This window comes from Ornithorhynchus anatinus, chromosome 10 (assembly GCF_004115215.2).
Source record: "Ornithorhynchus anatinus isolate Pmale09 chromosome 10, mOrnAna1.pri.v4, whole genome shotgun sequence".
Classification (NCBI taxonomy): Eukaryota; Metazoa; Chordata; class Mammalia; order Monotremata; family Ornithorhynchidae; genus Ornithorhynchus; species Ornithorhynchus anatinus.
The window spans coordinates 1,214,199-1,242,046 of record NC_041737.1 but is presented as its reverse complement, the minus strand read 5'-3'; the positions used below and the strand labels follow the sequence as shown (position 1 = coordinate 1,242,046).

Here is a 27,848-nt window from a genome sequence, read left to right as displayed (position 1 = left end):
GTCCATCCGACCTCCTTCTCCCTCTCCTCGTGCTCCCTTTCCCTGTCTTCCCTCTCCACCTCCTCCCTCTCCTCCTCTTTCCTCTCCCGTCAGTCCTCCCCTCTCCCCTCTCTCCATCTGACCTCCTCCCTCCCCGCCCTCCCTCTGCACCTCCTCCCTCTTTCCTCTCCTCCTCTCCCCCCTCTTGGTGGTCCTCCTCCTCCTCCCTCCCCCTCTCCATCTGACCTCCTCCTCCTCCCTCTCCCCGTCCTCCGTCTTTCCTCCTCTTTCGTCTCCCCCTGTGAGTCCCCCTCCCTCCTCTCCGTCCTGCCCCGGGGAGTGGTTTGTCCGGGGCGGTCCGGGGGCGCGGTTTGAGGAGGCGGTGGTCCGGAGCGGGCCGGGCGGCCGGCGGGGGCCTGAGCGTGCGTGGGAGTGTGTGTGTGCGCCCCCGGTCCGGTCCGGTCCTGTCCTGTCCTGTCCTGTCCCGTCCCAGGAAGGCGGGCAGCATGGCCGGGTCCCCTGGGCGGCGGCGGGCGGGCTCCTGGCCGGTGCCCCCGGTGCCCCCGGCTCCGCTGCTGCTGCCGCTGCTGCTGCTGCTGCTGCTGCTGCCCCCGCTGGTGCCCCTCGCCTCCGGCTCGGCAGGGGAGTCGTCCGAGGCGAGCGCCGGGCCGGGCCCCGCCTGCGGGCCCTGCCGGCCGGCCGCCTGCCCGCCTCTGCCCGCGCCGGGCTGCCCGCTGGGCGAGACGCGGGACGCCTGCGGCTGCTGCCCGGTGTGCACCCGCGGCGAGGGCGAGCCGTGCGGGGGCGGCGGGGCCGGCAGGGGCCACTGCGCCCCGGGGCTGGAGTGCCTCAAGAGCCGCAAGAGGCGCAAGGGTAAAGCCGGGGCAGCAGCGGCGGCGGCGGCGGGGGCCGGGCCGGGGGCCGGGCCGGGGGCGGCGGCGGGGGCGGGGGTGTGCGTGTGCAAGGCCGCCTACCCCGTGTGCGGCAGCGACGGGCTCACCTACCCCAGCGGCTGCCAGCTGCGGGCCGCCAGCCTGCGCGCCCAGAGCCGCGGGGAGAAGCCCGTCAGCCAGCTCAGCAAGGGCACCTGCGAGCAAGGTGGGTCCCGACTCCCGGCTCCCGGCTCCCGGCTCCCCGCCCCGCCTCCCTCTCTCCCTGACGGGCCCCACTCCCTTACCCGCCCCCTCGTCCCTTTCCTCCATCCTCCCTTTCTCCTTCCTCCAGCCTTTCCTTCTTCCTCCCCCTTTCTCTTCCCTCCCCCTTTCCCCTTCCTCCATCCTTTCCTTTTCCTCCCTTCTTCCTCCCCCTTTCCCTCCTCCATCCTCCCTTTCTCCTTCCTCCCCCTTTCCCTCCTCCATCCTTTCACTTTCCTTCCTTCTACCTCCCCCTTTCCCTCCTCCATACTCAGCTCTCCTCCATCCTCCTTCCTCCCTTCCTCCCTTCCTCCTCCTCCCCCCTTTCCACCTCCCTCCCCCGCCTCCTCCTTCCACTCTCCCTCCTCCTTCCTCCCTTCCATCCTCCCTCTCTTCCTCTTTCTTTCACGGTACTCGTTAAGCGCTCACTACATACCGGGTACCGTACTAAGAGATGGGGTGGATACAAGATCATCGGGTTGGACACGGTCCACGTCCTACATGGGACTCTCACAGTCTTAATCCCCATTTCACAGACGAGGTGACTGAGGCATAGAGAAAGTAAGTGATCTGCCCGGAGTCGCACGGCACACGAGTGATGAAGCCGCCATTAAAACGCAGGTCCTCTGACTCCCAGGCCCAAGCTCTTTGCAGTAGACCGTGCTGCTTCCCTCCTCCTTTCCCACTTCCCTTCCTTCCCTCCTCCCCCCCCCTTCCCTCCTCTCCTTCTTCCCTCCTCCCCCTTGCTTGTCTCCTCTTTCCTCCCTTCACACCTCCCCCCTTCCTTTTCTCCTCTTTCCTCCCTTTTCCTTCCTCCTTTCTCCCCTTGCTTCCTGGCTTCCTCTTAATCTTCTTCCCTTACTTCCCTCCTCCCTCTTCATCGTCTTCCCTTTCCCTCCACCTTTCCACTTTCAGCGCATCCCAAGACAGTGAGAGGGAGACATGCTTCTCTCCCCCACCCTCACTCGCAGATGCAGGGCGGAGGTGGGTCGGTGCCCAGTCACCTTCTCCTTGGGGACTGGGCCCAGGAGAGGAGGAGGCACCGAGACCCTGGGCTGAGGGGAAGTGCGGTGGCCGGGCCGAGGGTGTTTCATGGAGTATCTTGGGAGAGTTTTTCGCCTTTACTTCAGGGCACCTGAGGTGAATCCCAAGAAAGACGCCCGCAGAGGGCTCTTTATTTAGAGAAAAGTCTTCCTGCTGCCCAGCAGCCCCGCAAGCCAACCGAATCTTTCTTTCACAAGCCTGCATTCCTGTTCTCTGCCCCTCCCCTCATCCTCCTGAGAGAAGCAGCATGGACTAGTGGAAAGAACGTGGGCTTGGGAGTCAGCTCTGCCCATCGCTTGCTGCGTGACCTTGGGCAAATCACTTTTAACTTCTCTGGGCTTCAGTTCTCCTGTTCTCCCTCCTACTTAGACTGTGAGCCCCATGTGGGACAGTGACTCTGTTCAAACTAATGAACCTGTAGCTACCCCAGTGCTTAGAACAGTTATGACAAGTAGTGACGGCTTAACAAATAGCATAAAGGAAGAGAGGGGGAAGAGTTGGGTGGCCCCAGTCTCACCCTCCAGAGACCAGGTGGGTGGGCGAGGGGCTGGCACGCTTGGTTGTGGCCAGGAGGCAATTTCCAGTGATGATTTGCTTTCTGACTGGGTCCTGGCAGTGGGGGTGGTCCCTCCAGGATGAGCGAACCCCCAGGCTCAAACCGTGCACTGGGTTCGGGCGTTCACAATTCGTGACAGTGCCCTTCCCCACCTGGCCGTGTTGCTCTCCAACTCGGATTGTTTTCAAGACTGTCAGCAGAGATGCCTTTGAAATTATTTTTGATGCATTTATCTGGTTTCCTTCCTTTACCTCCAACTAGCCCAAGGTCAGTATAAAAGAAAGGGAAGCCAAGGTGCAACAACAATAAAACAAACACAGCCCAGACCTTGTAGTAGAAGAAAAGGCAGAGAAGTCGGCAGAAAACATAAGTCTGCTCCAGCAAAACCATGTGCCGGGCCTTGGAAGGCCTTGAACAAGCCGCGATATATCAAGGGAGAGTTGGAGCTCCCAGCTGGCAGCGTCTCTGGTGGTCCCAGCCCAAGGACGAGGCCTCAGAGATATTCTCCCTGAGGAGCAAATTTTTGTCAGAATGTAAACTCCTTGAGTTCCGTCACGCTGTCCCAAGCTCTTTGTGCAGGGTTCTGCACCCAGAAGGCACTCAGTCAATACCATTAATTGATTGACTGAGTGCAACAGGGTAGTGCAAAGTTCCTGGGAGAAGAAGGAAGAGGACAAGGAGGAGGCAGTTCAGCTGACAGTCGGATGGCCTGAGCAGAGCTAGCTTTTTCCCCAGGCTTTAAATGAGAGTTTGGTAACATTTCCTCAGAAAATGGAATAGGTCTCAAACATTCGATGTCTTCTACTTAAAAGGTCACCAAGGGTAATGGTCAGACTGTAAATACTTCTGCATAATACTAATAACTGTGGTGTTTAAGCGCTTGCTGCGTCCTAGGACCTGGGATGGATACAAGATAAGAGGTTTGGATGCATTACCTGACCCACGTGGGGCTTACAGTCCTGGTGGGGGTGGGGGGACGGACATTCCTCCTAAATTCTATATCTTTGGGGGGTCAATGTATAGTGCAGGAAAATTATTTCCTTAGTATAACACATATAGTTTCATCCCCCAGTAGATGAATTAGATCCTTTGGGGCAATGAAGGACCATGGCCTAGTGGAAAGAGCACGGGCATCGGAGTCAGAGGACGTGGGTTCTAATTCCGGCTCTGCTACTTGCCTACTTTGTGACCATGGGCAAGTCATTTAACTTCTCTGAGCCTCAGTTCCCTCATTTGCGAAATGGAGATTCAATACCTGTTCTCCCTCCGCTTGGGGTCTGAGCCCTGTGTGAGACCTGTTTATATTGTATCTACCCCACGCTTAGTAAAGTGCTTGACATATAGTAAGCACTTAACAAATAGTATTATTTTAAAAAAAAGTTGGCATTTGTTAAGCGCTTACTATGTGCCGAGCACTGTTCTAAGCACTGGGGTAGATACAGGTTATCAGGTTGTCCCACGTGAGGCTCACAGTCTTAATCCCCCTTTTACAGATGAGATAACTGAGGCACTGAGAAGTGAAGTGACTTGCCCGAAGTCGCACAGCTGACGGGTGGCGGAGCCGGGATTAGAACCCAAGACCTCTGACTCCTAAGCCCGTGCTCTTTCCACAGAGCCAGGCTGCTTCTCACAAGCATTGATGATGATGACAATATTAATAAAATCAACCCATGGTATCTTCTGAGCACTTACTATGTACAGAGCTGTAGTAAGTGCTCGGGGGAGTACGTTACAACAGAGTTGATAGACCTATTTCCTGCCCAAAATGAATTCACAGTCCAAAAGGGTGGAGATCCTGTTTATGACATAGAAAAGGTAACCTTTCCAAATGCGCTCTGAAGTTGACCAGAGCATAATTAGAAGGTTTATGAAATTTCCAACCTAGTTTTCTTGTTTGTTTTTGGAATTTAAGTGACTACTATGTTCCAGGAACTTTACTAAGCCCTGGCATAAATACAAGCTAATCAGGTTGGGCATGTGTCCCACATGGCCTCACAGTTTTAATCCCCATTTTACAGATGAGGTAACTGGGGCACAGAGAAGTGAAGTGACTTGGCCAGTGTCAAACAGCAGACAAGTGGCAGAGTTGGGATTAGAACCCAGGTCCTCTGACTCCCAGGCCCGGGCTCTTTCCACTAGACCACGCTGCTTCCCTGCTGGTCCTCTCCTCCAAGGATGTGGGGCTACCTCCCTTCCTGGCTCTCATCTCAGAGCCTTCGCTCCCATCACTGGCATCCACCCCAGAGTGGTCCCAAACATCTGTTTCCAGCGAGCTCTGCCCACAGCCGACCGTTGGCAAAGGGAAGAGACCGTGAGCTTCCTTGCCAGTCTCCCAGCCTCCAGCGTGTCTCCATCCAGTCTATTCACCACGCTGCTGCTGCAGCTGCAGCACAGATCCTCTTTTGGATCTCTCCACTCCCTCAGTCAACTTCAAGGTTCTCCATCACCTGGCCCCACCTTACGTGTCACCTTCTGTTTCCCCACTGGCTCATTAGGCTCCTCCCAAGCCGACCTCCCAAACCGTAACTCACTCTCGACTTAGCTGCCTCTGTTCCCTTGCTCTCTCTCCCAACTTCAGATAGAGCCCAGCTGTCCCCACATTCTAATCCCTCCCAGATTCCACCTCCTCCAACAAGCCTTTCCTGATTGATTTCCAACACCCTGAACCATACCATTCCCTTCAGCCACACTAGCACTTATAAACCTTTACACCCTCCTTAGCCCTCGTGAATGTATTTCTGCTCAGTTTATTTTCACCACTCTAGTTGTAAATATTTTTATATTTGTTTCCTCCATTAGAGTGTAAACACCTTATGGGCAGGGAACATGTCACTTTATGCTTTACTTCTTAAGAGCCTATTCCAGTGCACTGCACCAAATTGATACTCAGTAAATATTTCCTGTTGCTATTACCACTTCTCATGTTACGATCAGCTTCCTGTGTCCAGCTGTGGCCCTTACGCTGTGGAGAGCTGGGCGGAGGGGAACTTGGAGGTGGAAATAGATAGCACCTACAGGCAGTGCGTTCTGACAGAAGTTATCCTGTGAACTCAGAGAAGGAGCCTCTGATGCTGAAATTCCCATTTGGGTGCATGTGAGTCTGGAAGGAATCAGGTGGGATCCATAATCTTGACTACATTTTGTGAACACAGATGTGTGCGCATGCACATACGTGCGTGCGTGCCCACACACACACAGCCCCTTGTTGGGCTGTTGGTTTTGAATTTTCAGCACTTGGCTCTGTTTTCTCTCTTTTGCCTCGTCTCTCATTCTCGATTGCAGCATGCCAGGCTGGTCAGTCTGTGGCAATTGCCTCCTGGTTTTCAGCTGGGATGCAGCCCTATTTGAGGCTTTGTTTTACCGGTTCCTTAAAACATTTCCTCTGCCCTCCTTATATTTTAGAACAGTTGGACTGGCAGAGGGACAGCTTAAGAAAGTACAGGAAAAATCATTCAAGCATGGAATTAAGGAGGATGCTGGCCAGTTGTTCCTCCATTTCCCTAGAGGATAAAGGAACTTCAATGGCAACAAGAGAGATTTAGTTCAGACATTAGAATGATTATGACAGTGAGGGTGGTTGAACACTGGAATGGGCTCTTGAAGCAGGGACTGTGAAGTCTCTATTCCTGGGTTTTTAAGAATAAGCTAGTTGTTTGATTTTAAGCTCCTGGTGAGCAGGGAACATGCCTTGCACTTCTAGTGTACTTTCTGTAGTGCTTTGTAGAGCGTCATGTGCACCGTTGCCAGTAAGGCTGCCAGATGGAGACATTAATCACTTTTCAGGGATGGCAGTGGGGTGTAAAGGAAGAGGGCTGGTCTGAAAGCCGGAGGACCTGGGTTCGAGTTGGAGCTCTGCCATCAGCTTGCTGGGTGACCGTGGACAAATCACTTAACATTTCTGAATCTCAGTTTGCTCATCTGTGTCATGGGGATTGCAGAGCCTGCCTCTCTAGCTACCCCCCAGGGTTGTTAGGAAGGCAAAAATGAGAAGTATAGTAAGTACTGGGGGAATAAAAGCACCATAAAAAACCTCAAGATATTGTTTGAAACCCATCCATTTGCTGCCTGTGGTTGATGTGCTGGATGGTTTAAGATACATTCTGCTATCCAAGTTCTCATCAAGCCTGAGCTGGCAAATGCCCCACTGCTCCACCATTTCTTTTGGCACTGGAACCCAGTCTGTAACAGAGATGGTGTTGAGTTGGCACTTCCTCTGTGCCAAGCACTGTGCTAAGCCCTGAGGTAGACACGAGGTAATTGAATCAGACAGTCCCTGTCCCACCTGGGGCTCGTAGTCTAAAAGAGAGGAAGAGCAAAGATCTTATCCCAATTTTACAGATGAGGAAACTGAAGCCCAGAGAGTTTAAGTGACTTGGCCAAGGTCACACAGCGGGTCAGGGGCAGAGCTGGGATTAGAATCCAAGCATCCTGGCTCCCAGCCCCAGGCTCAGGATCAACAGACCCACATTGTCAGAAGAACGATTCCTCTTTCTACTGTCTCTTTCCTGCCCGTGGTCTGGCAGAGCCGACTGTCTTTGTCCCCACCCAGATTGGCTAGGAAAGAGAGGATTGCCATTTAAGAAGAAAATTGCTTCCTTTCCCTCCAGCGACCCAGAGAGTGAGAGCCATCCCCCTTTTCTGTTTGGAGCTGCAAGCTAAAAACCCAGATCTGTTCTAATTCCGGCTCTGACACGTCTGCTGTGTGACTTTGGGCGAGTCACTTGACTTCGCTGGGCCTCAGTTACCTCATCTGTAAAATAGGAATTAAGATTGTGAGCCCCATATGAGACATGGTCTTTGTCCAACCTGATCAGCTTGTATCTGCCCCAGCTCTTAGTACAGTGTCTGGCACATAGTAAGTACCTAAGAAATACCATTAAAAAAAAAGAAGGGGTTTTCAGAAGAAGGGGTTTTCAGACCTGACAGAATCGGGCCCAGGACAAGCCCTTTTTTCCAGCTGGGTTTTTCAAAATACTTCTGGAATGAAGTAGTTGGAAAAACAGTCCAGTGTCTAGCCCTCTATCCCTTATCTGTAGGGTAGCCAATCATCCAGGTCCACCCCACAGGGACAGTCTTTAAAGCACTCAATCACTTTGCCCCCTCCTACCTCACCTCTCTACTGTCCTACTCCAACCCAGCCCACACACTTTGCTCCTCTAATATCAACCTTGTGACTTTACCCTGTGACTTTACCTCCATCTCGTCTGTCTCGCCACCGACCTCTCGCCCACCTCCTGTCTCTGGCCTGGAATGCCCTTCCTCCTTGAATCCGACAGACAGTTATTCTCTCCCCCTTCAAAGCCTTATTGAAGGCACATCTCCTCCAAGAGGCCTTCCATGACTAAGCCCTCCTTTCCTCTTGTCTCACTCCCTTCTGAGTCACCTTGACTTGCTCCTTTTTATTCATCCCCCTTCCCAGCCTCAGAGCACTTACTTACATGTCTGTAATTTTATTTATTTATGTTAACATCTGACTCCCTGTCTAGACTGTAATCTCGTTGTGGGCAGGGAACGTCTCCGTTATTTTGTACTCTCCCAAGTGCTTAGTACTTTGCTCTTCCCAAGGTAAGCGCTCAATAAATATGGTTGACTGACTGAAGTGACAATCTAGTGTCCAGCCTTGTGTCCCCTGTCCGCAGGGCAGCCACAGATCCAGTTTTATCCCACTGGAAGTGTCTAGGGTTTAGCCAGTCTTTCCCTGGTCCCTAGGGTAGCCAGATGCCCAGCTTATTCCTACGGGGACAGGCCGGTGCCCAACTGCTCTGCCCCCTGCCCACTACAGACACGGCCCTGACACCTTTGTCTCCGGTGTCTTCATTCATTCAATAGTATTTATTGAGCGCTTACTATGTGCAGAGCACTGTACTAAGCGCTTGGAATGTACAAATCGGTAACAGATAGAGACAGTCCCTGCCCTCTGACGGGCTTACGGTCCGATCGACTGTATTCCGAGTGCCAGCCTCCCTCTGCCACTTTGGCACCTCCCACTGAGGCCTGTGGCTCAGATACAGTGCCCGTCTTCCCAGGGATCCAGTGGCGGGAGGCAGAGAGGGGGTCCCCCTGGAGAAGAGTCAGAGTTCTGCAGACTGGCAAGTAACGCACCATATCGTGTTATGCGGAGTAACCACTGCAACGGCGCGTTTTTCTGGCGTCGACAAGGCCGTCTGGGGCCGGCAGGGTGGACGGGGACTTAGAGACCGCTCTCCCAAGAGGGACTGGGAGGAATCTGGGGAAGTCTCAGCTTGAAAGGAATTGGGTTTTGCGGAAGGAGGTGATTGAATGGTGGAATTTCCTTTCTCTCAGGCCTTCTCCACACTGATCGTTAGAAGCTCGGGGAAGAAGGAAAAAGAGGGTGGGGTGGGGTGGGGGAACAAAATTCCATCTGGCTTTTCTAAGAAGAGGACTTCAATACAGTTTCTTGTCAGCCTTTCGGTCCCAGGGACTCCCAACCCCACTTTCTTTGATAATAATAATAACAATGCTGTATTTATGGAGCACTTATGGGGGACGAGTGCCAGAGTAGATTCAGGTTAGTCAGATTGGACTCAGCCTGCCTGCCATGGGCGCAAAACCCAGATACGGAGCCAAGTCGGCAGGGACCGTTTACCCGATGCCAAGAATTCCACCTGGCCAGAGCCTGAGAAAGAATGTGCCGCTGGGCCCACCAAAGACACCTCTGGGCATTGTCCCTGTTTGATGCCCACTTGGGACGGAGCTGTGGGCAGAGTGTCTTCGTGCCGGCTGTGGGAAATGCCGGCTGTGTTTAGGGCAGCTTGGTGCAAGCTGTGGGAGTGCCAGCTGTGGGCAGGGTGGCTTGGTCCCCACCGTGTCCAGGTTAGTTTAGTGCCAGCTGTGGGTAGGGTGGCTTGGTGCCAACTATGGGCAGAGAACCTTGCTGCCAGCTGTGGGCAGAGCCGCTTGTTTTAGCAATCCTGATCCGGAATTTGGCATGAGCTGTGCGCCCCAGTTTTCAGAGAATGGTTTACGTTATGTCAGCCAGGAATACGGGGGTGGGTTGGGGAGGGTGGTGTTTAATTTCCAGGGCCAGCTCTGGCTCACCTCATGAACAAGAGACTTGTACATAGAAGGAAAGACTGAGAGTATGCTTCTTTCTTTTTCTCTCTCTCTCCTCCTCCCCCCTTCCCCCGCCCCCAGCCAAGGAAATGAGGTTACAGTATCAGTCAGTTTCAGGGATTGTACATCCCTTGAGGGCAGGAATCCTGTCTGCTAATTCTAGAGCTCTTTCCCAAGTGCTCCGCTTACTGTAGATTGTAAACTCCTCAGGAGTAGAGATCATATCCAACTCCAGCATATCCATCCAAGCTCTTAAGAGAGTGCTTTGCCCACAGAAGGTGTTCAAGTTCATTCATTCAATAGTATTTATTGAGCGCTTGCTATGTGCAGAGCACTGTACTAAGCGCTTGGAATGGACAAATCGGCAAGTTCAATAAGTACTCTTGATTAATTGGCTGGTGGTCCTTCGAGAATGACTTATCCCCATTGTGCTGGTCATGCCCCTTCCCCCTCAAAAAATTTAATGACATTTTTAAAGCCTTTACTATGTGCCAGACACTGTACCAAGCACAAGATAATCAGGTTGGACACAGTATCTGTCCCACAAGGAGCTCACAGTCTAAGTAGGAGGGAATAGAATTTAATCCCCATTTTACAGATGAAGTAACTGAGGGACAGAGAAATTAAGCGACTTGCCCACGAGTGGTGGAGTTGGGATTAGAACACTGGTCTTCTGACTCCCAGGCCTGTGCTCTTTGTATTAGGCCGTACTGCTTCCTGAGGTAAGCCCATACTCAGCTCTCCCCAGCTGAGCACTCCACTCTGTCATTTAGCTTGGTCCTGGGTTCTCCTCCTCCTCCCTGCTGCTCTTTCTAGATCTAATATCTTCAGAAGAAAGAAGAAAAGAGCAGATAGTAATGATCGTGGTATTTCTTAAGTGCTCTCTATGTGCCGAGCACTGTGGCAAGTCCTTGGGTGGAAACAGGATAATCAGATCATATCTCCATTTCACAGATGAAGAAACTCAGGTCCAATCAATCAGTGGTATTTCTTGAGCACTTACAGCGTGCAGAACACTTGAGGAGAGTACAATAGCTAGTCGACATGATCACTGCCCACAAGGAGCTTGCTGACTAGAGCCCCAGAAAGGTTAACCAACCTGCCCAAGGTCACCCAGCAGAGCTGGGACTAGAACTTAGATCTCCTGACTCCCAGCCCCATAATGATAACAACAATAATAATAGTAGTATTTAAGTGCTATGTGCTAGGCACTGTGCTAGTCTCTGAAGTAGACATGCGGTCAAATCAGGCACAGTCCCTATCCCACATGGGCTCAAAATATCCAGGCTCTTTTCCCCATGTTCTTTCCACTGGGCCGCGCCACTTCCCTCTTTGGAGGGATCTCATTCACCACGTTGTCCCAGCCCCTCCCAGTCAGCAAGGTCTTCCGAAATGATTTGGAAGCAGGGAACAAAGGCGAGATTGGTCTCCCAGCTGCTGTCCCCAGGAACGCCTGCTCTCTGCCGCTCGTGATCATTCAGTAAAATGTTCACACTTCCACCACCTGGGCTCACCCGATTGGCAGACCTGATCCTCCACAGTTGTCGGCCCTGGGCCGAGGGTGCTGGTCCAGTAGGCCAGTCGCTGCCCAGGACCAGGCAGGTGGGCCAGCCCACGCCTGGGGCCAAGGGTGGTGGTGGGCCAGTCCGTGCCCATGGGGGGACCTGTTTAAGGATGGGCAAAGATGAGGTGACCAGGGACTTGTCTTTCTCTGTGGTAGTCAATAGGACAACAGCCTTTCCAAATGCGGGTGGGACCCTAGGTCACCCGAGCCAGGAGGCTTCTTGGGTTAAGGGTGGGGTTAGGAACTCAGTGAAGCAGCCGACAACTCAACAGAGACAGAACCATGGGGGGCCCCCTCCACAGAAGCGAGGGAGAGGGGTACCCCGCAGCTGTGGGAGCCAGACTTTCTGCCTCACTCAGCCTCCACCTCTGGCCAGACCAGACTGGAGCCACCAGTCAAGACTATAAAGTCCAAAATGGTGGATTTATGGCCTCTCCACTCCTTCAAGCCTGCCCTTTGCCTCTTCCCGGTCCCCACGCTCTCATGGCCATAATCCCACCAGTCTTCAGATGGGGCTTTGGGTGAGAGTTCCCCAGAGAAGCAGCGTGGCTCAGTGGAAAGAGCACGGGCTTTGGAGTCAGGGCTCATGAGTTCGAATCCCAGCTCTGCCACTTGTCGGCTGTGTGACTGTGGGCGAGTCACTTAACTTCTCTGGGCCTCAGTTCCCTCATCTGTAAAATGGGGATGAAGACTGTGAGCCCCACGTGGGACAACCCGATTCCCCTGTGTCTACCCCAGCGCTTAGAACAGTGCTCGGCACATAGTAAGCGCTTAACAAATACAAATACCACCGGGTCCAACCTGGGGCAGCCGGAGAGAGCGAGCAGAGCAGAGGGAGCAGGGGTGAGTGAATCTACCCATAACCTGAGTCATGAGACAGACACAAATGCTTCTGAGCCAAATACCTTTCATTAGTTTTCTTTTAACCTTTGGCAGTGTTTTTATATTTTGCACAGAAAGAATGAAAGGAATTAACACTCGAGCAAATCCATGTTCAGGCTGAATTGTGTTGGCCCAGTTCTCAATGTTCTGCCAGTTGAACGTTACGACTGTTCCCAATGCAAACTTTAGAAATGTAGAGTAAATTTGCTGGGAAAACTCACAAAGTAGCATTTTCAGGGTGGAAAAGAATCTTGTTTGCAAAAATTAAGGAGAGCTGGTCCCATGACAAAGGAAAGACCTTCTTAGGATTTGTTTGAACCTTCTGATGCTAAGAGAGATTCTTGAAGTAAATGCACTCAGCATAATTCAGAGATGTCTTTGTACTTGTGGGGTTGGAGAAAGTGCAAATGGTGTAGGAATTTTTCCACTATTGAATGAGCTGAATTTTTCTTGGTTAGGGATGACACATTGGAAACTCCATGAACACTTTTCAGTCCCTAGGATTCGATCGTTCCATCCCCCTTCTAGACTGCGAGCCCATCGTTGGTTAAGGATTCTCTTTCTGTTGCCAAATTGTACTTTCCAAGCACTTAATACAGTGCTCTGCACACAGTAAGCACTCGATAAATACGAATGAATGAATGAATGGTATTTACTGAGCACCTACTATGTGCAGAGCATTGTGCTAAGCCCTTGAGAGAGTACAGTAGAGTTAGTCACAATCCCTGCCCTCAAGGAGCTGCCAGTCTACTAGTTGGAGAGCCCTGTGGTAGTAATAGCATTTATTAAGCACTTACTGTGTGCCAAATACTGGGAGAGAATACACAGGTGGGAATTAGACACGGTCCCTGTGGTCCGAGCACTTGGGAAAGTACAGGAGTTATTAGACGTGGCCTTTGCCCTCAAAGAATTGACAGTCTAATTCTACTGATTGAGACCCTGCTGGGTGTAGAGCACTGAACTGAGCGCTGGGGAGAGTACAGTAGTTAGTAGTAGTTATTAGATATGGTCCCTGTCCTCAAGGAATTGGCAATCTAATACTAGTAATAGAGTCCATACTAGTGATTGAGTCCCTGCTGTGTGCAGAGCGCTATATTGAAGAGCTCTGAGGAGAGTACAGTTGGGTTATTAGACATAAACCTTGCCCCCTAGGAGCTTATTTCAGGGTGCTTGTTTTTGAATCCCCTTCCTCTGCTGGGGCCCGACAAGGTGGTGGAGACAGACAGAGGTCATGAGCCGGTCACTCATGTGCTCTTGGGGCCAGAGCCGGCTCTATATTGTGACTGCTTCTGGACAGTGAAACCAGGGGACTCCCATCTTCTGCATTTCCATCTCCAGCCGAGGAGCATTCGGGGGCCCTGAAAGAGTAAACGCAACGCCTCCGTCCGTCTGGGCAATGGAAGGGCTGGACTCCGGGGACCCATTGGAGGATCCAGTAAAGCTTCCTGTGGGTCCCAGCTCTTTTCCTATATATTTAAAGTGCCAAAGTTGGGGGGCAACCGAGATCCACAGGGTACCTGGGCCTGGTCCACCCTCTGGCGCTCCCAGGCTCTGGGAATATAGCAGGGTGGCTTAGTGGATAAAACACAGGTCTGGGAATCGGAAGGACCTGAGTTCTAATCCTCGCTCTGCCACATGTCTGCCGTGTGCCCTTAGGCAGGTCACGTCACTTCTCTGTATCTCAATTACCTCGTTAAAATGGGGATTAAGAGTGTGAGATCCATGTGGGACAGGGACTATGTCCAATCTGATTAATTTATATCTACCCCAGTGCTTAGAAGAGTGTTTGGCTCATAGTAAGTGCTTAACAAGTACTGTAATTATTACTATTTCTATTTTTGGAGGGTTCCCCCCCCGCCAGCCCCAGCTCACGTGTAATAGTGGCATTTGTTTTTTTCCGTTCTGACCTTGTCCTTGGGGCTGTTTCTTCTGGAAGCCATAGAGAGGGTGGGAGAACTGCCGGGGGAGGCTTCCTGGACCTGTTTTCTGTTTCCTGAAATCCTTAAATCTAGAGCACATTTAGCCCACAGGCTCAGAGTTCTTTAATAATGTCTTCATGTCTGTAGCAAAAGGATGTACTATAGTTCTAAATGGGAATGTCGTTCTAAGCTGGGCAGGGTTTGCATGGAAGAAACATGGCCAGTGGACAAAGGACGTGACCAATGAGTAGCATGGCCTAGTGGTTAGAGCGTGGGCCTGGGAGTCAGAAGAACCTTGGTTCTAATCCTGGCTCCGACACTTGTCTGCTGAGTGACCTAGGGCAAGTCATTTAACTTTTCGAGCCTCAGTTACCTCATCTATGAAATGGAGGTTAAGACTGTGAGCCCACTGTGGAACAGGAACTGTGTCCAACCTGATTAGCTTTCATCTACCCCAGCACTTAGAATTCATTCATTCAGTCATTCAATAGTATTTATTGAGCGCTTACTATGTGCAGAGCACTGTACTAAGCGCTTGGAATGAACAAGTCGGCAACAGATAGAGACAGTCTCTGCCATTTGACGGGCTTACAGTCTAATCGGGGGAGACAGACAGACAAGAACACTGCTAGACATATAGTAAATGCTTAACAAATACTATTATTGTTATTAGAAGTTGTGGCTAAGGCTATCACCGTGCTCCAGTTATCACCTTGAAAGCACTGGCCTAAATTTATTAAAAGTCGAAGTTGGTCAAGACTTTCTTGGTGTGTGCTTCTTGGAAAACAAGCAGACAGAAACATGTTTGCTGTGTGACCTTGGGCAAGGCACTTAACTTCTCTATGCCTTATCTGTAAAATGGGAATTAAGAATGTGAGCCCCACAGTGGAACATGCACCGTGTCCAACCTGATTAGCTTGTATCTACCCCAATGCTTGGTACAGTGCCTGGCACATAAGTAAACACTTCACAGATACCATCGGAAATAAAAGCTATTTTGCTACTTGGAATGGCAAAGGCTCAACCTCTCAGCCAGTAGAATTAGTAAGCTGTTTAGAATAGCCATCCAGCCAGGTTTATGCTGGGGAGTCTGGTTTCCAGATGACCTGACTCCTCCCTGGCCCAGTCTGTATTTTCAGACTAGCTGGACTTCACCTTCAATCATTCCACTCAGTGCACAGCAGTTCTTCCCTCAATCAATCAATTTTATTTATTGAGTGCTTACTGTGTGCAGAGGTCTGTACTAAGCACTTGGGATACTCCAGTATAACAGATTTGGTACACATAGTTCCCTTCACACAAGGAACCTACAGTCTAGTCCTCATTCTCATTCTTCTCCTCCTCCTCCTCCTCATTCTCTTCTCCTCCTCGTTCTCTCTCGTCAGTCTCTCCTCCTCTTCTCCTACTTCTCATTCTTGTAATTCTCCTCCTAATTCTCCTCCTTGTCCTCTTTCTCCCCCTCCTTGTTCTCCTCCTACTATTCCTCATTCTCCTCCTCTTCCTCGTTCTCCTCCTCATTCTTCTCCTCCTCCTCTTCCTCCTCTTCATTCTGCTCCTTGTTTTCTTGCTCCTTGTTCTCCTCCATTCTCCTCCTCCTTTTCCTTTCCGCCTCCCCTCTTTTTCCTCCTACTGTGAAAGGGAGAGGTTGGGGTGAGAGAACACCAGGACAGAGGGAACCTGCCCAGAGGGAACATTCAGCAAGAAACTGAAAATCCAAAATTGAGCTCAACCGGGGAAGGAGTGTTGGCTTCTCCCTGGTCCTTCCTCCCTCGACCATGACACTTAGCCCCAATTCTGACCATTATGACCCGGTGACATTTTTGTCCGAGATTATCTTTAGACCTATCTTTGCATCTTCTCTCCTAATGGGAATGAGATCAACATCCCACTGGGGACCAAAAGAGAAGGGCATTTTCCTTCAGTTTGGTGGGAAGGAGGAGGAAGAGGAGGGTGAGAGAGATTTAGAAGTGGGCGGGTAACTCGATGACTTATTTACTTTCTCTTGAGACTTAGTTTGGGGGCAAATGATATTAAGCAACCTCAAAGTGTCTCTGGTCAGTGGACCGTGGGACTATGGGCTTTCCTTGCTGGAATTTGGCTCAGAGAAGTAGGTCAGTGGTGAACATGCAGCAGGAAGCTACTATTGGTACCAAATGGCCAGGGAAAGGAGTGCCCTTAGAGCCCATCCTCCCCTGCATTGTTGGGTTTCAGGCTGGAAACTTGAATCCGTACCCTCAACACAAAAATACACACCCCAAAAGGGTGAACAGAGAAAAGGGCCCCTATGGTCCCGGCATCCAGGGTCACGTTGTTAACCTGGCAAGGCTCTTCTGCACTGCCATAGAAGCTCATCTTCTTTTAGTGCTCTTTCACAAAAGCACTGCTGAATGGTAATGTTTCAAAATTTACCTTGGCTTCCCTCTAGACTGTTCCCCATCTCTAGACTGTAAGCTCATTTTAGACAGTGAGTGTGTCCGTTTTTTGTTGTAGTGTACTCTACAGTATGTGCTCAGTAAATACAATTGAACGCACAAATAAATGAACACCTTTGAAGGATTTTGACTGACTTGAATAGAGGGATTAAAGCCCATCTCAGTGTAGCATTAGTCAGTGCCCTGCTCATAGCACTCAAGAAATGCCACTGATGATGATGATGATAATGGCAGATCTACTTAGTCTAGGCGATGCCAGATCTATGCACAAGGAGCTTGTAGTCATTTATGTTCATACAAAATCAAATTCATGATCTTTTATTATTGGTACATACTTGCATTGCTATTTGATCATGTAATTATTTTTTATTACTTTTTAAAATACTTTTATTTCGGTCCTTTTTTGGCTCTTGGGACCTCATTGATGCACTTTATATTACTATGTGTGGTAAACTATCCAATTTAGCATTCTTTCCTGTGACATTCTATTTCATTGGAAGTAACTAAGATCACTAGCTAGGTATAGCATTTTCACTTTACCTCCAGAAGGTAAACCTGAGAGGCTCCCACATCATAATGTTTCCAGTTCATGTGTCAATTTTGGGTTTTTGTGTGTGTGTGTGACCCAGCCTAGCACAAATTCTAGAGAGTCCCGTTTACCAAGATTGGCGTAGTGTCTGCTCACGCACCATTAGACAATGAGTTCCTTGAGGGCAGCGTGCTCTCCCAAGAGCTTAGTACAGTGCCCAGCCCTCAGTTGAGTTCATCACTCGGGCCATACACCAATGAATTTTGTCCAGACTGGGTCCCAGCTGGCTGTCTCAGGGTGTAGCAGGTGCCACCCTCTGCTCCTTTGCCGGTTGGCAGAGAGATGACCCTGTGCTCTTTCCTGGCATCCCACGCCGAGGGACTTTTGTTTCCAGAGCTTGGAGCTCATTTCTTCCAGGTGACTTAGTGAGGTCAAGCATTAGATGAGAATGTGGCCTCAAAAAGAACGTGACTCCGGAGGCCCCCAACGGAGCAACCTCTCATAAATATTTAAACAGCCAGGTCACCCTCAGTCTCCTTTCCGAGGGGAAGATACACAGGCCCAGTAGGAAATAGAGGCAGAATCTAAACATCAGCTTCCGCTTTGCACAATCGTGGAACATTGTGATGAAGATTAGTTTTAATATCCCAGCAAGCTTCCTTGACAAGCAACAGGCCCAACTGGAGGGGGAGAGGGCCATGTTGGCGGGGTTGGTGGTGAGGAGGTGGTCCCTGGCCGAGGACCCCTACCGTGGGCAGCTGGGTTGGGAGCCTGATGCCAGGCCTGATACCGCTTCCTGTGCTGACCAAAGGGGAGGAAGAGGGGTGGACTGTGTCCCTGAGAGACGAGATGCACTGAATCTGGCTTCCCCTACCTGCTTTGAAGCAGTCTGCTGGATGTAAAGGCGGGGGGGGGGGGGAAGCGACAGGGAGAAAGGAGGGTGTGAGCAAGAAGTCAGTAGCAGGAAAGAAGAGAACAAGGCTCATTAAATAGGTTGGCTTGAGTGGAGCGAAGTGGGAGTGGACTGAGCTACAGTAGGAGAGGAAGGAGGATAAGTAGCAGGAGAAAGCTGTTTGAGTGCCGACGGTCAGGAGTTTTGTTCTCCCACAGCTTTGCTCCGAAATCCATATCCCAACAATCCCATGGGACTTGGGACTTCTCTACCTTAGATCTTTTGACTGGGTGCCCTTCCCTCCCAGAAATTCTGCAGAAGGGATACTGGATTACTTATTAACACGAAGAGAAGTAAAAGTCTGACTTATTTGTTTCAGGCCTGTTGAGCTGGAAAACTGAAATGGTCCTTTTTGCATCCTCTAGAGGTCTTGTAGGCCTGAAGCGGTATTTGCAGATGCAGGGTGGGGTGGAGAGAGAAGGCGAGAGAGAGAAAAAAAACTCTGCTCTGCCAAGGTTGTTTGCCAACTCAGTGGATTGAATCACCTATACCCCCTCAAACCAGCAGTAAAATCGTTTGAGACCTCGCTTAAGGGAGCAAAAAATTTATGAAGTGAGAAAGATGAGGGAGGAAGACTATTGAATTCACTATGGTATTAAGTGCTTACTCTGTGCCAAGCACTGATCAGTGCTGGGGTAGATATAGGGTAGACTCACATAGTCTTAAAAGAGGGAGAACAGAAATCTTCTCCCCATTTTACAGAGGAGGAAACACCAGCCTAGAGAGTTGAAGTGACTTGCCCAAGGTCACCCAGCAGGTCAGTGGCACCGCCTGGACTAGAACCCAGGCCTGTGCTCGTTCCACTAGACCACACTGCCTCCTAAGTGTGGTTTATCTTTGCCCAGGAACATTCTTGGCTGATAGTAGCGGATAGATGAAGGGCAGTCTGTCAGTAGTGTTCTTTTTCTCATCAAAAGTAGAAGACTTTAATCAGAGTGTAAGCTCATTGTGGACAGGAAACAGATCGCTTCTTTATTCTACTCTTCCCAAGCACTTAGTTCAATGCACCACACCAAGGAGGCCCTCAACAAATAATGCTGTGCTGTTGCTGCTACTACTACTAATAATAATAATAATAATAATAATGATGGTATTTGTTAAGCACTTACTATGTGTCAGGCACTGTACTAAGCAGTAGGGTAGATATGAGCAAATCAGGTTGGACACAGTCCCTTGTCCCACCTGGGGCTCACAGTGTCAATCCCCATTTTACAGAAGAGGTAACTGAGACCCAGAGAAGTTGAGTGACTTGCCTAAGGTCCCACAGCAGACAAGTGGTGGAGCCGGGATTAGAACCCATGACCTTCGGACTCATTAGAAGAGAGAGACCACCAGGCCTTTTCCCAACTCCGGGTCCATAGTGGGGCAGGCTGGGTTTCGGGATCTGCTGAAGCTCTCTGATCCGTGGTTGGTCATCGATGCCATGTGATTGAGTCCCAAGAGGACCGGTTCTATCCTAGTTCAGATCTATTTCTGTCCAGACCCCTGAGAAAGGCCAGGCCAGATGCACGGTGGGGGAGCCTCTTTCCAGAAAATGACTTTCACTAGCCCCTCAAAGTGGAGGGGAACTTGCAAATCTGTTGGCGGCTCTGAAATCTTTATACTGGTTGGGGTTGCTCTGCACACAGTAAACGCTTAATAAATACGATTGAGTGGGTGCCTGTGGGGAGAGAGGATTCTGGGGTGAGGGTGCAGGAGGCAGAGTCCCAGAAGAAGAAAGCCCTATCTGTCCATCTCTCTGTCTGCCAGTTGCACTGCTCTCCTAAGTAAAGGCATTTCTGGGAGCCACATGGAGTTGACACAACCTCCACAGGTCCTGGTTCCCTGGGACATTTCCCTGGTCCCAGGGAGCCAGTGGAAGTTTGAGGAGCCGATTGGTCCCACCTCCCCACTATCCCAGTGGACCATCGGGAGCTTGAGGGGTCATCTGGTCCCACTTCTATTGGCTCAATGGGCCTCTGGGCACTGAAGTAAATCCCCCCACTGGGTTTCATATGTATTAATGACCTGGAAGTTCTTAGTACAGTGCTCTGCACACTGTAAGTGCTCAACAAATATGATTGATTGGCTGACTCTTTACGCCTGCCAGATGCTTTCAGCCTCCATCCAGAACTGTATTTTCCATCCCTTAAACTGGGAAGAGCAGGAGCCTAGTCTCGAGTTCTAATTTCAACTCTGCCCCTGGCCTGCTGTGTGACCTTACCCAAGTCATTTAGCCTCTCTGGGCTTCAGTTTCCTCCTTTGTAAAATGGGGATACAATAAATCAATCATTTATTGAGCACCTGTGTGCAGAGTGCTGTTCTAAACTCTTGGGAGAGTACAATATAACAGAGTTGGTAGACACATTCCCTGCCCACAAGGAGCTTAGAGTATAGAGGATTGTAATGGATCAATCGGTGGTCTTCAGCGCTTGGTCCTTCTGTCCCTTCTTCTTTACACTGGGACCTAGATAGGAAAGGGACTGGGTCTCATCTGATTATCTGGTGCTTGGCACATAGTAAGAACTGAATAAATGCCCTAGTTATTGTTGCCTTTGGATTTATTTTTCTGATGTTGTTCACTAATGCTTAGTAACTTGAGGTTTGTGGTTCCCTTGATGAAATGTCGTTACAGAAGCAGTTTAGTAGTAATCTGTCCTGCAGACAGGACTTTGAACATTCTCCAGCTCTGAATCAAGGTGCTGCTGAGAACTGGGGAATTCCCAGAGGAATGGGGATTGTTTAATCCTCCCTCCAGGTCTTCGGGTTTATTGTAAAGTGGCTGTTCTCTTCTTAAACCTCTCAAAATAAACATGGATAGGAGCCAGCTAAGTGGGAGAGGGAACCGGGAAATGCTTCTCTCCACCCACCCCATCCTCCTCTCGACCCTGAGTCTGGCAGCTTCGCCTGGCCGTATACCCCAGGGTCCTGTGGAGCGATTCTGAGCAGGGCTGACTTCTGCAAGTTGCTCCCCTCCCCCGGAGCGAACAGGTTCAGCCTTTCCGATGGCTAGTCGCTAACCGCCTGACTGTCCGTGGACACTTTAGAGAGGCATGAGGGCTCCCTCGGAAATGTCACCCCCTTCCCCGAGCTCTGTGGGCCTTAGTCGGAATTCGAGCGGGTCTCTGTAAACCCGTCCGGGCCAAGACCGGGCCTTGGCCCAAAGGGCTTCCAGCTGTCTTAAGGCAGAGAGGGCCGCTCTATGACCCTTGCATGAGGAAGTGACTTCATTCCAGAAACAAGATAAGACCGGGCCTGCTGCTAGTAGAACCATTTGTGGGTAGTCCAGAGTCAAGAAGTACCTAATTGTCAGTTTCCAGAAGAGAGCTGAGAAAGGGATGAGGGTGGAGAGGGGGCGTGGACATAATAGTAATAAGAAGAAGTAACAATCACCATGTTTGTTAAGCACTTACTATGAGCCAAACCCTTCACTGCAGTTCAATGTAAGATTCAATGCAGTCATCTCAGTCCCACTCCCAGTCCCTCATTGGCCTCTCAGCCTAAGCAGGAGGGAAAAAGTATTTAACCCCCATTTTACAGGCATGGAATCGGAGGCCCAGGGATGGTAAGTGATTTGCCCAAGGTCACTTGAGAAGCAGTGTGGCCTAGTGAAAAGACCATGGGCCTGGAAGACAGAGGACCTGGGTTCTAATCCTGACTACCCCCACCTGCCTGCTTTTGGTCTAAGGCAAGCCTCTTAATTTCTCTAGGTCTCAGCTTCCTTTTCTGAAAAATGGGATTCAATAGCTGTTCTCAGTCCTACACCGACTGTGAGCTCCAGGTGAGGCGGGGACTGTGTCTGACCTGATTATCTTGTATCTTGTAGCAACATTAATACAGAGCTTGGCAAATAGCTCTTAACAAACACTATCAGAGCAGTGGTCATTTTTACCAACTGTATTGTGCTCTCAGAATTTATTGTGCGAAGTAAAGTACTAAATAAGTACCATTGATTGATCATGCAGCAGGAAAATGATGGATCATTTCCACATGTGGGCTCGCTGTCCTGCAGTCTTGGTAACAGGTCCAAGGCACACCCCCCATTCTGGCCAGGAGAATTCCCTACCGTTGGCATCTTCCCTTTCTGTCCCGCTGACTGGGCTCTCTGGCCCCAGCCGGGGTAAGCTGCTCCCTGGTTTAAGACTTTGGCATCCCACAGACTTTCTCCTTCTCCCTCTTGGCCTCGAGAACCACCTGCCATAGAGGATTGATATCAGAGGACTTCTGGGAGATATTGGGTTTGAAGGGAGGCTGGCAAATCAATCAGTCAATGATATTTATGGAGCACCATGACTTTTCCCACCTTCAAAGCCTTAAAAATCACATCTCCTCCAAGAGGCCTTTCCTAAGCCCTCATTTCCCCTACTCCCTCTCCCTTATGCATCGCCTCTGCCCTTGGATCTGTACCCTTTATTCACCTTGTCTTCAGGCCCAAGCACTTATGAACATATCCATAATGTACTTTAATGTCTGCCTCCCCCTCTAGATTGTAAGCTTCCTGTGGGCAAGAAAGATTTCTGCTAAGCCTGTTGTACTCTCTCAAGCTCTTAGTAGTGCTCTTGAACAGAAGAACCAGGCAAGCACGACACCTGGTGCTGGTGGTGGACACTGCTTGGGAGGGTCTTCTCCTCCTCCTGCTCCTGTCTACACCCCGTCCAGAGAAGGGCTGTGTGGTTTTCATCAGCTCATGTGACAGTTTGTTTTTCTGGGAAAACTCGTGTCGCCACCGTTTCTGCCTCCTCGGCAAGCTGCCGCTGTAAGGGACCAGTCTTTCTGGGCCTTTGGTTGTCGGCTCTGGTCTCCTCCGGGGCTACTACCGTGTATCTGCGACTTTCTCACCTTGCAGTTGTGGAGTGACCGGCCCTTCTCAGACTTATCTGGACCCTCGGTCTCTGCTCGCTGCCTCCATTCCCTCCCTTCCCCTCGGGTTGGGTGGCATCTTCCCTGGTTTTCTTGGCTTTCTCTCCTCTAGGGAGGAGTAGATTGTGAAGAGGTGACATCATCTCCAGGAGGGATTGGTGGGGGCGGGCTGGAGGGGAGAGGTGGGGTGAATAATCGCTGCCCAGAGACTGAGCTTTTCAGATCTCAACAAGTCCGTGCCTCTTGGCATGAGCTAATTTGAGTGCTCAGAACCTATTTCGTGGTGTAGAATTATGAAAAAGTTGGGTGCGTGCTGCTTCAGACCTTGAGGGGGGAACCTTGGGATTGGGGGACTCCTCCCGGCTGAGGGGGTGACTTCAAGAGCTCTGCAGAGCACCTCTTCCCCCTACAGCCTTGGACAAGCTCCCTCCCCAGGACACAGAGGTGTCCCGATGATCCCAGAAACCCTCAGAGCTCATGGCCCTCCACCCCAAACCCTCTTCTCCTTGTGGAGGGCCGAGGGTCAACCGTGGGAAGGGTTGGGGAGGAGGGGGTGGAAGTGTGTTCAAGACCCTCCCCCACCCATCCCAGCCTGTCATGACTGATCAGGTCTCAGTTTTTCAGATCCAGTGAATGGGTTGGAAGGCCTGTCTGCCTTTAGGGTCCGGGCTGTAAGATGACTATTTGGTCAGTCAGGTTAAAACAAACTACCATCCCCTCAGTCTCGCTCAGGTGCTACTGATCAAGTGTCGTGTGGAGAGAGGCGGGTCCCGATCCTGAGACATATGCCAAAGCCCTGCGACGAGGACTTGATTCTCGCCCTGGTGGTTGGCACGGCGCCACTCGGGCCGTCTCCTCCCTGCTTGTGGAGCTCCCGCCAGGGCCCGAGAGCAGCAGGCGAGGAGACAGGCGGGGGCTCAGCACGTGGTGAGGTGTATGCGTGGTCTCCGTCCCCGCTATGCAGCTCTTGGCAGAGCCAGGATGGGAACCCAGGTCTGCGGATTCCAAGGGCTGGGCTCTGTCCACTGGACCCGCGGCAGGGATCCCAGGAAGAGAGAAGGAGAGAGGCAGGGGAGGGGAAGGAGAGAGACAGAAAGGGAAATAAAGAGAAAGCTAGCCGCCGGCCCCTCTCCTCCTCTGCCCCCGCTGAGGCTTTTCCTTGGGGACTTCTCCCTGCCAGGAGGGCGTGGGAGCGGAGCCGTCCGGAAAGAGCAGTCTGCAGTCTCTGCTCCTCTGGCCTCCGGCCAGCTCTTGCCTGTCCAGTCCACCGGGACTGCGATGGGGGGAGGCCAGCGCAGCAAATCAGCAAGCTGTTAGCACTTAGTACAGTTCTGTGCACATAGTAAGTGTCCAGTAAACACAATTGATTAACTGCTGCTGACCGATGACTGCTTGAAGAGCCTTCTAGACTGTAAGGTCGTGGCGGGCAGGGAATGTGTCTGCTATATTGTGCTCTTCCAAGTGCTCGGTACACAATAATCACTCAATAAATACAGTTGACTGATTGGGGCAGGACCCACCGAGATAAGGTTTGATTGTAGCCCCTCCCCGCCGCCCCCCAACCCCACCTCAAGAGGGCACCTCCTCCATCCCCACGGGATTGGGGTTTATTAAGCACTTACTGGATGCCAAGCTTGGTACTAAGCGCTGGGAGAGAATTCACAGGTGAGCATTAGATGGGGTGTCTCGTGCAGACTCTTCCCTTGATGTGTTTTCCCAAAATCAAGCCCATTGTGCATCCCCCTCTAAACTGTAAGCTCGATGTGGGCAAGGAATGTGTCTACCAACTCTGTTCTATTGGCCTTTCCTAAGCGCTTAGCACGGTGCTCTGCACACAGTAAGTGCTTAATAAATAGGGTCGATTGACTGATTGATCGATCCACTGGGGTGCTCCTTGGACTGACGGTATTGATGTGATTTTTTACTTTTCGCAGACAGTGTGCTTGTTGTGTCCCAAGTCCAAGCCCCGCTGTCTTCTTGGGTTTTTTTTCCTTTGTTTTTCCATCTGGGATACCGGCACCCGGACCGACGGTTCCGTCTCTGCGTGGGCGGGCCGGGGAGATTTCCAGGGCCCTCTGCAGCCTGCACAGAGTCCTGACTCCGCAGGCCCGGCCTCAGATTCCAGGGCTGGAAGAATTCAGGGAGTGGCCTCTTGCCCTCTCCCTCTCTCTCTCTCTCTCTCTCTCTCTCTCTCTCTCGCCCCCCCTCCCGCCCCCGGAGGCTAAGAGCCCCATTTGGGATAGGGAGGCCCTGAACTGTTTTGTCTGTATCCTCCCCAGCTCTCAGCACAGCGGTTGGCCTAGAGTAAGAGCTGAATCCATCCAGTGACTGAGAAAGCTAGCCCTGTCCTGGGGCCACCCGCTGCCTCAGCCTGTCTGCGCTTAGGAGGTGGATGGGAACGACCGCATGGTGAACGGCAGAGCCGAGCACTCGCGGAGTCCTCCGGGGGCGTCTGCGTGGGAGGCGTGACCTTGGTCTGTTTAGCAAGCCTGGTGGGGAGAGCAGGGGGCTGCTGAGCTTCTGTCCCCCATCTCCCTCTCTGCCCTCCCCTGTCCCACACCCTCCTGCTCGTAAGAGACTATAAACTTGCTGTGAGCAGGGAATGTGTCTCTTTATTGTTACCACATACTCTCTTAAGTGCTTAGTACAGTGCTCTGCACATGGTAAGCTCTCAGTGAATATGATTGATGAGGGGGGTTCAGGGCATTTTGGGGTGTGGGGGGAGAAGTCTTTTCACCACCCTATTTCCAAAGCAAATATCCATCCAAAAGCCCCTCAGGTCAGCTCCACTCCTCCCCAGTATGGGGCTGGGCCTTCAGGAACTGTGCCATCGGTTGGCCATCGTGGGCAACCAAGTCAACCGGTCCGTCAATCGTGTGCAGAGCACTGTACTAAAAGCTAGGGAGAATACAACAGAACAATAAACGGACACATTCCCTGCCCATAATGAGTTTACGGTCTAGAACCAAGTCCGCCGCGGCTACCAAGGCAACCTCCGGCTGGGTGGTGGTGCTTGGTCCCAGTGTGGGCCCTGTGCTGTGATCACTTTGCCCACCAATGTACGCTGCACCTGTCTGTGCACTTGACCGTTTGTTGCGGGCACGCCTGCGCACTTCCTCGCTCATGGTCCAGGCCCTGATGGGGATACCCTGGATCTACCCCAACACTTAGAACAGTGCTCTGCACATAGTAAACGCCTAACAAATGCCAACATTATTATATGCCGGGCAGGACTAGAAAGCATGAGTTGGGATTTTTTTTAGTGGTATTTGTTAAATGCTTCTTTGTGCGAGCCACCAGTGCTAGAAACAACCCCTCCATGCTGGGGCTTCAGCCTGACGTCTTGGTACCTTGACTGAACTCCCTCCATGCTTCATGCTGGGACGCTCCATCTTTTTTCTTTCTTTTTTTATGGTAGTTGTTAAGCGCTTACTATGTGCCAGACACTGTACTACTACTCTTGCTACTAATGAAAATTATGATGGTATTCGTTAAGCGCTTACTGTGTGCCAAACACTGTTCTAAGCCCTGGGGTAGATACAAGGTAATCAGGTTGTCCCACGTGGCACTCACAGTCTTAATCTCCGTTTTATAGATGAGGTAACTGAGGCACAGAGAAGTTAAGTGAATTGCCCAAAGTCACACAGCTGACGTGGCAGAGCCGGAATTAGAACCCACGACCTCTGACTCCCAAGCTATGCTCTTTCCACTAAGCCTCGTTACTTCTCAGTAAACCCCTAGAGTCCCCAGTGAAAATGGATCCTTTCCACTTGAATTAGGTATGTCTGCATGTTGATGAGGGCTGATTTAGTCTGTAACTGAGACAGGACGTGCTGGGTGGAGAGGAGCACTTGTCACTCTCTTGGTGCCTGGGAATCAATCGATGTTTATATTGAGTGCTTGCCGTGTTGGGGGCACTGTACTAAGGGCTTGGGAGAGGACAATACTGGCAGTTCTCCTTATATTTCTTGCAAAACAAATGATGGAAGGCATCTCCATAACCTCCTCAATCATATTTTCATCTCTGTGTTAGCTGATTTTGGCTTTCGGTGGTCATTTCTTGGAACAAATGCAGCCGTTTCCCAAAATCAATTTACCCTCTTCCTCATCGATGACGGGTTGACTGCATTCAGTAATAATAATGTTGTTATTTGTTAAGCGTTTACTATGTGCAGAACACTGTTCTAAGCACTGGGGGAGATACAGGGTAATCAGGTTGTCCCACGTGAGGCTCACGGTTAATCCCCATTTTACAGATGAGGTCACTGAGGCACAGAGAAGTTAAGTGATTTGCCCACAGTCACACAGCTGGCAAGTGGCAGAGCCGGGATTCGAACCCACGACCTCTGGCTCCCAAGCCCGGGTTCTTTCCACTGAGCCACGCTGCTTCAAGTCAGCTCATCCTGATCTGAGAAGGAGCCGGGAGCTTTTCAGTCGGGCATGAAGCAAAAACCTGGCAGCTTTCTAATCTTGAAACCTACCAGCTGGCACACTTGAGTCCGGGATGTGTTTGAGGGTCCGAGGGGTGGATGAGGGGTGATTTTGAGAGACCTGGGATTAGGCAAGAGGCAGTTTGGAGAGTACCAAGAGAAGCAGCGTGGTTCAGTGGAAAGAGCATGGGCTTGGGAGTCAGAGGTCGCGTGTTCTAATCCCGGCTCCGCCACTTGCCAGCTGTGTGATGTTGGGCAAGTCACTTAACCTCTCTGTGTCTGTTACCTCATCTGTAAAATAGGGATTAAGTCTGTGAGCCCACATGGGACAACCTGATTACCTTGTATCTACCCCAGCGCTTAGAACAGCGCTTGGCACATAGTAAGCACTTAACAAATACCATCATTATTATTACCAGAGTTAATGGAAAGCAGTCTAAAGGATCTTCTGTCTGGGAAAGAGGAGTATTGAAGGTCCCCGGGATAGGAGAGGGGCAGTTTTGAGGGCTCGGAGG

At 51.0% G+C, this 27,848-nt stretch overlaps 1 protein-coding gene across 1 annotated transcript in view; it reads left to right on the top strand.

Moving 5' to 3' along the window:
- The first annotated feature begins 295 nt into the window (after positions 1 to 295).
- Positions 296 to 27,848, top strand: part of IGFBP7 (insulin like growth factor binding protein 7) — a 42,632-nt gene continuing 15,079 nt past the window's right edge. The window contains exon 1 of the mRNA XM_029074256.2: positions 296 to 1,077. Coding sequence (XP_028930089.1) covers positions 486 to 1,077 — 592 coding nt within the window. The 5' untranslated portion in view covers positions 296 to 485. The remainder of the gene's footprint in view (positions 1,078 to 27,848) is intronic.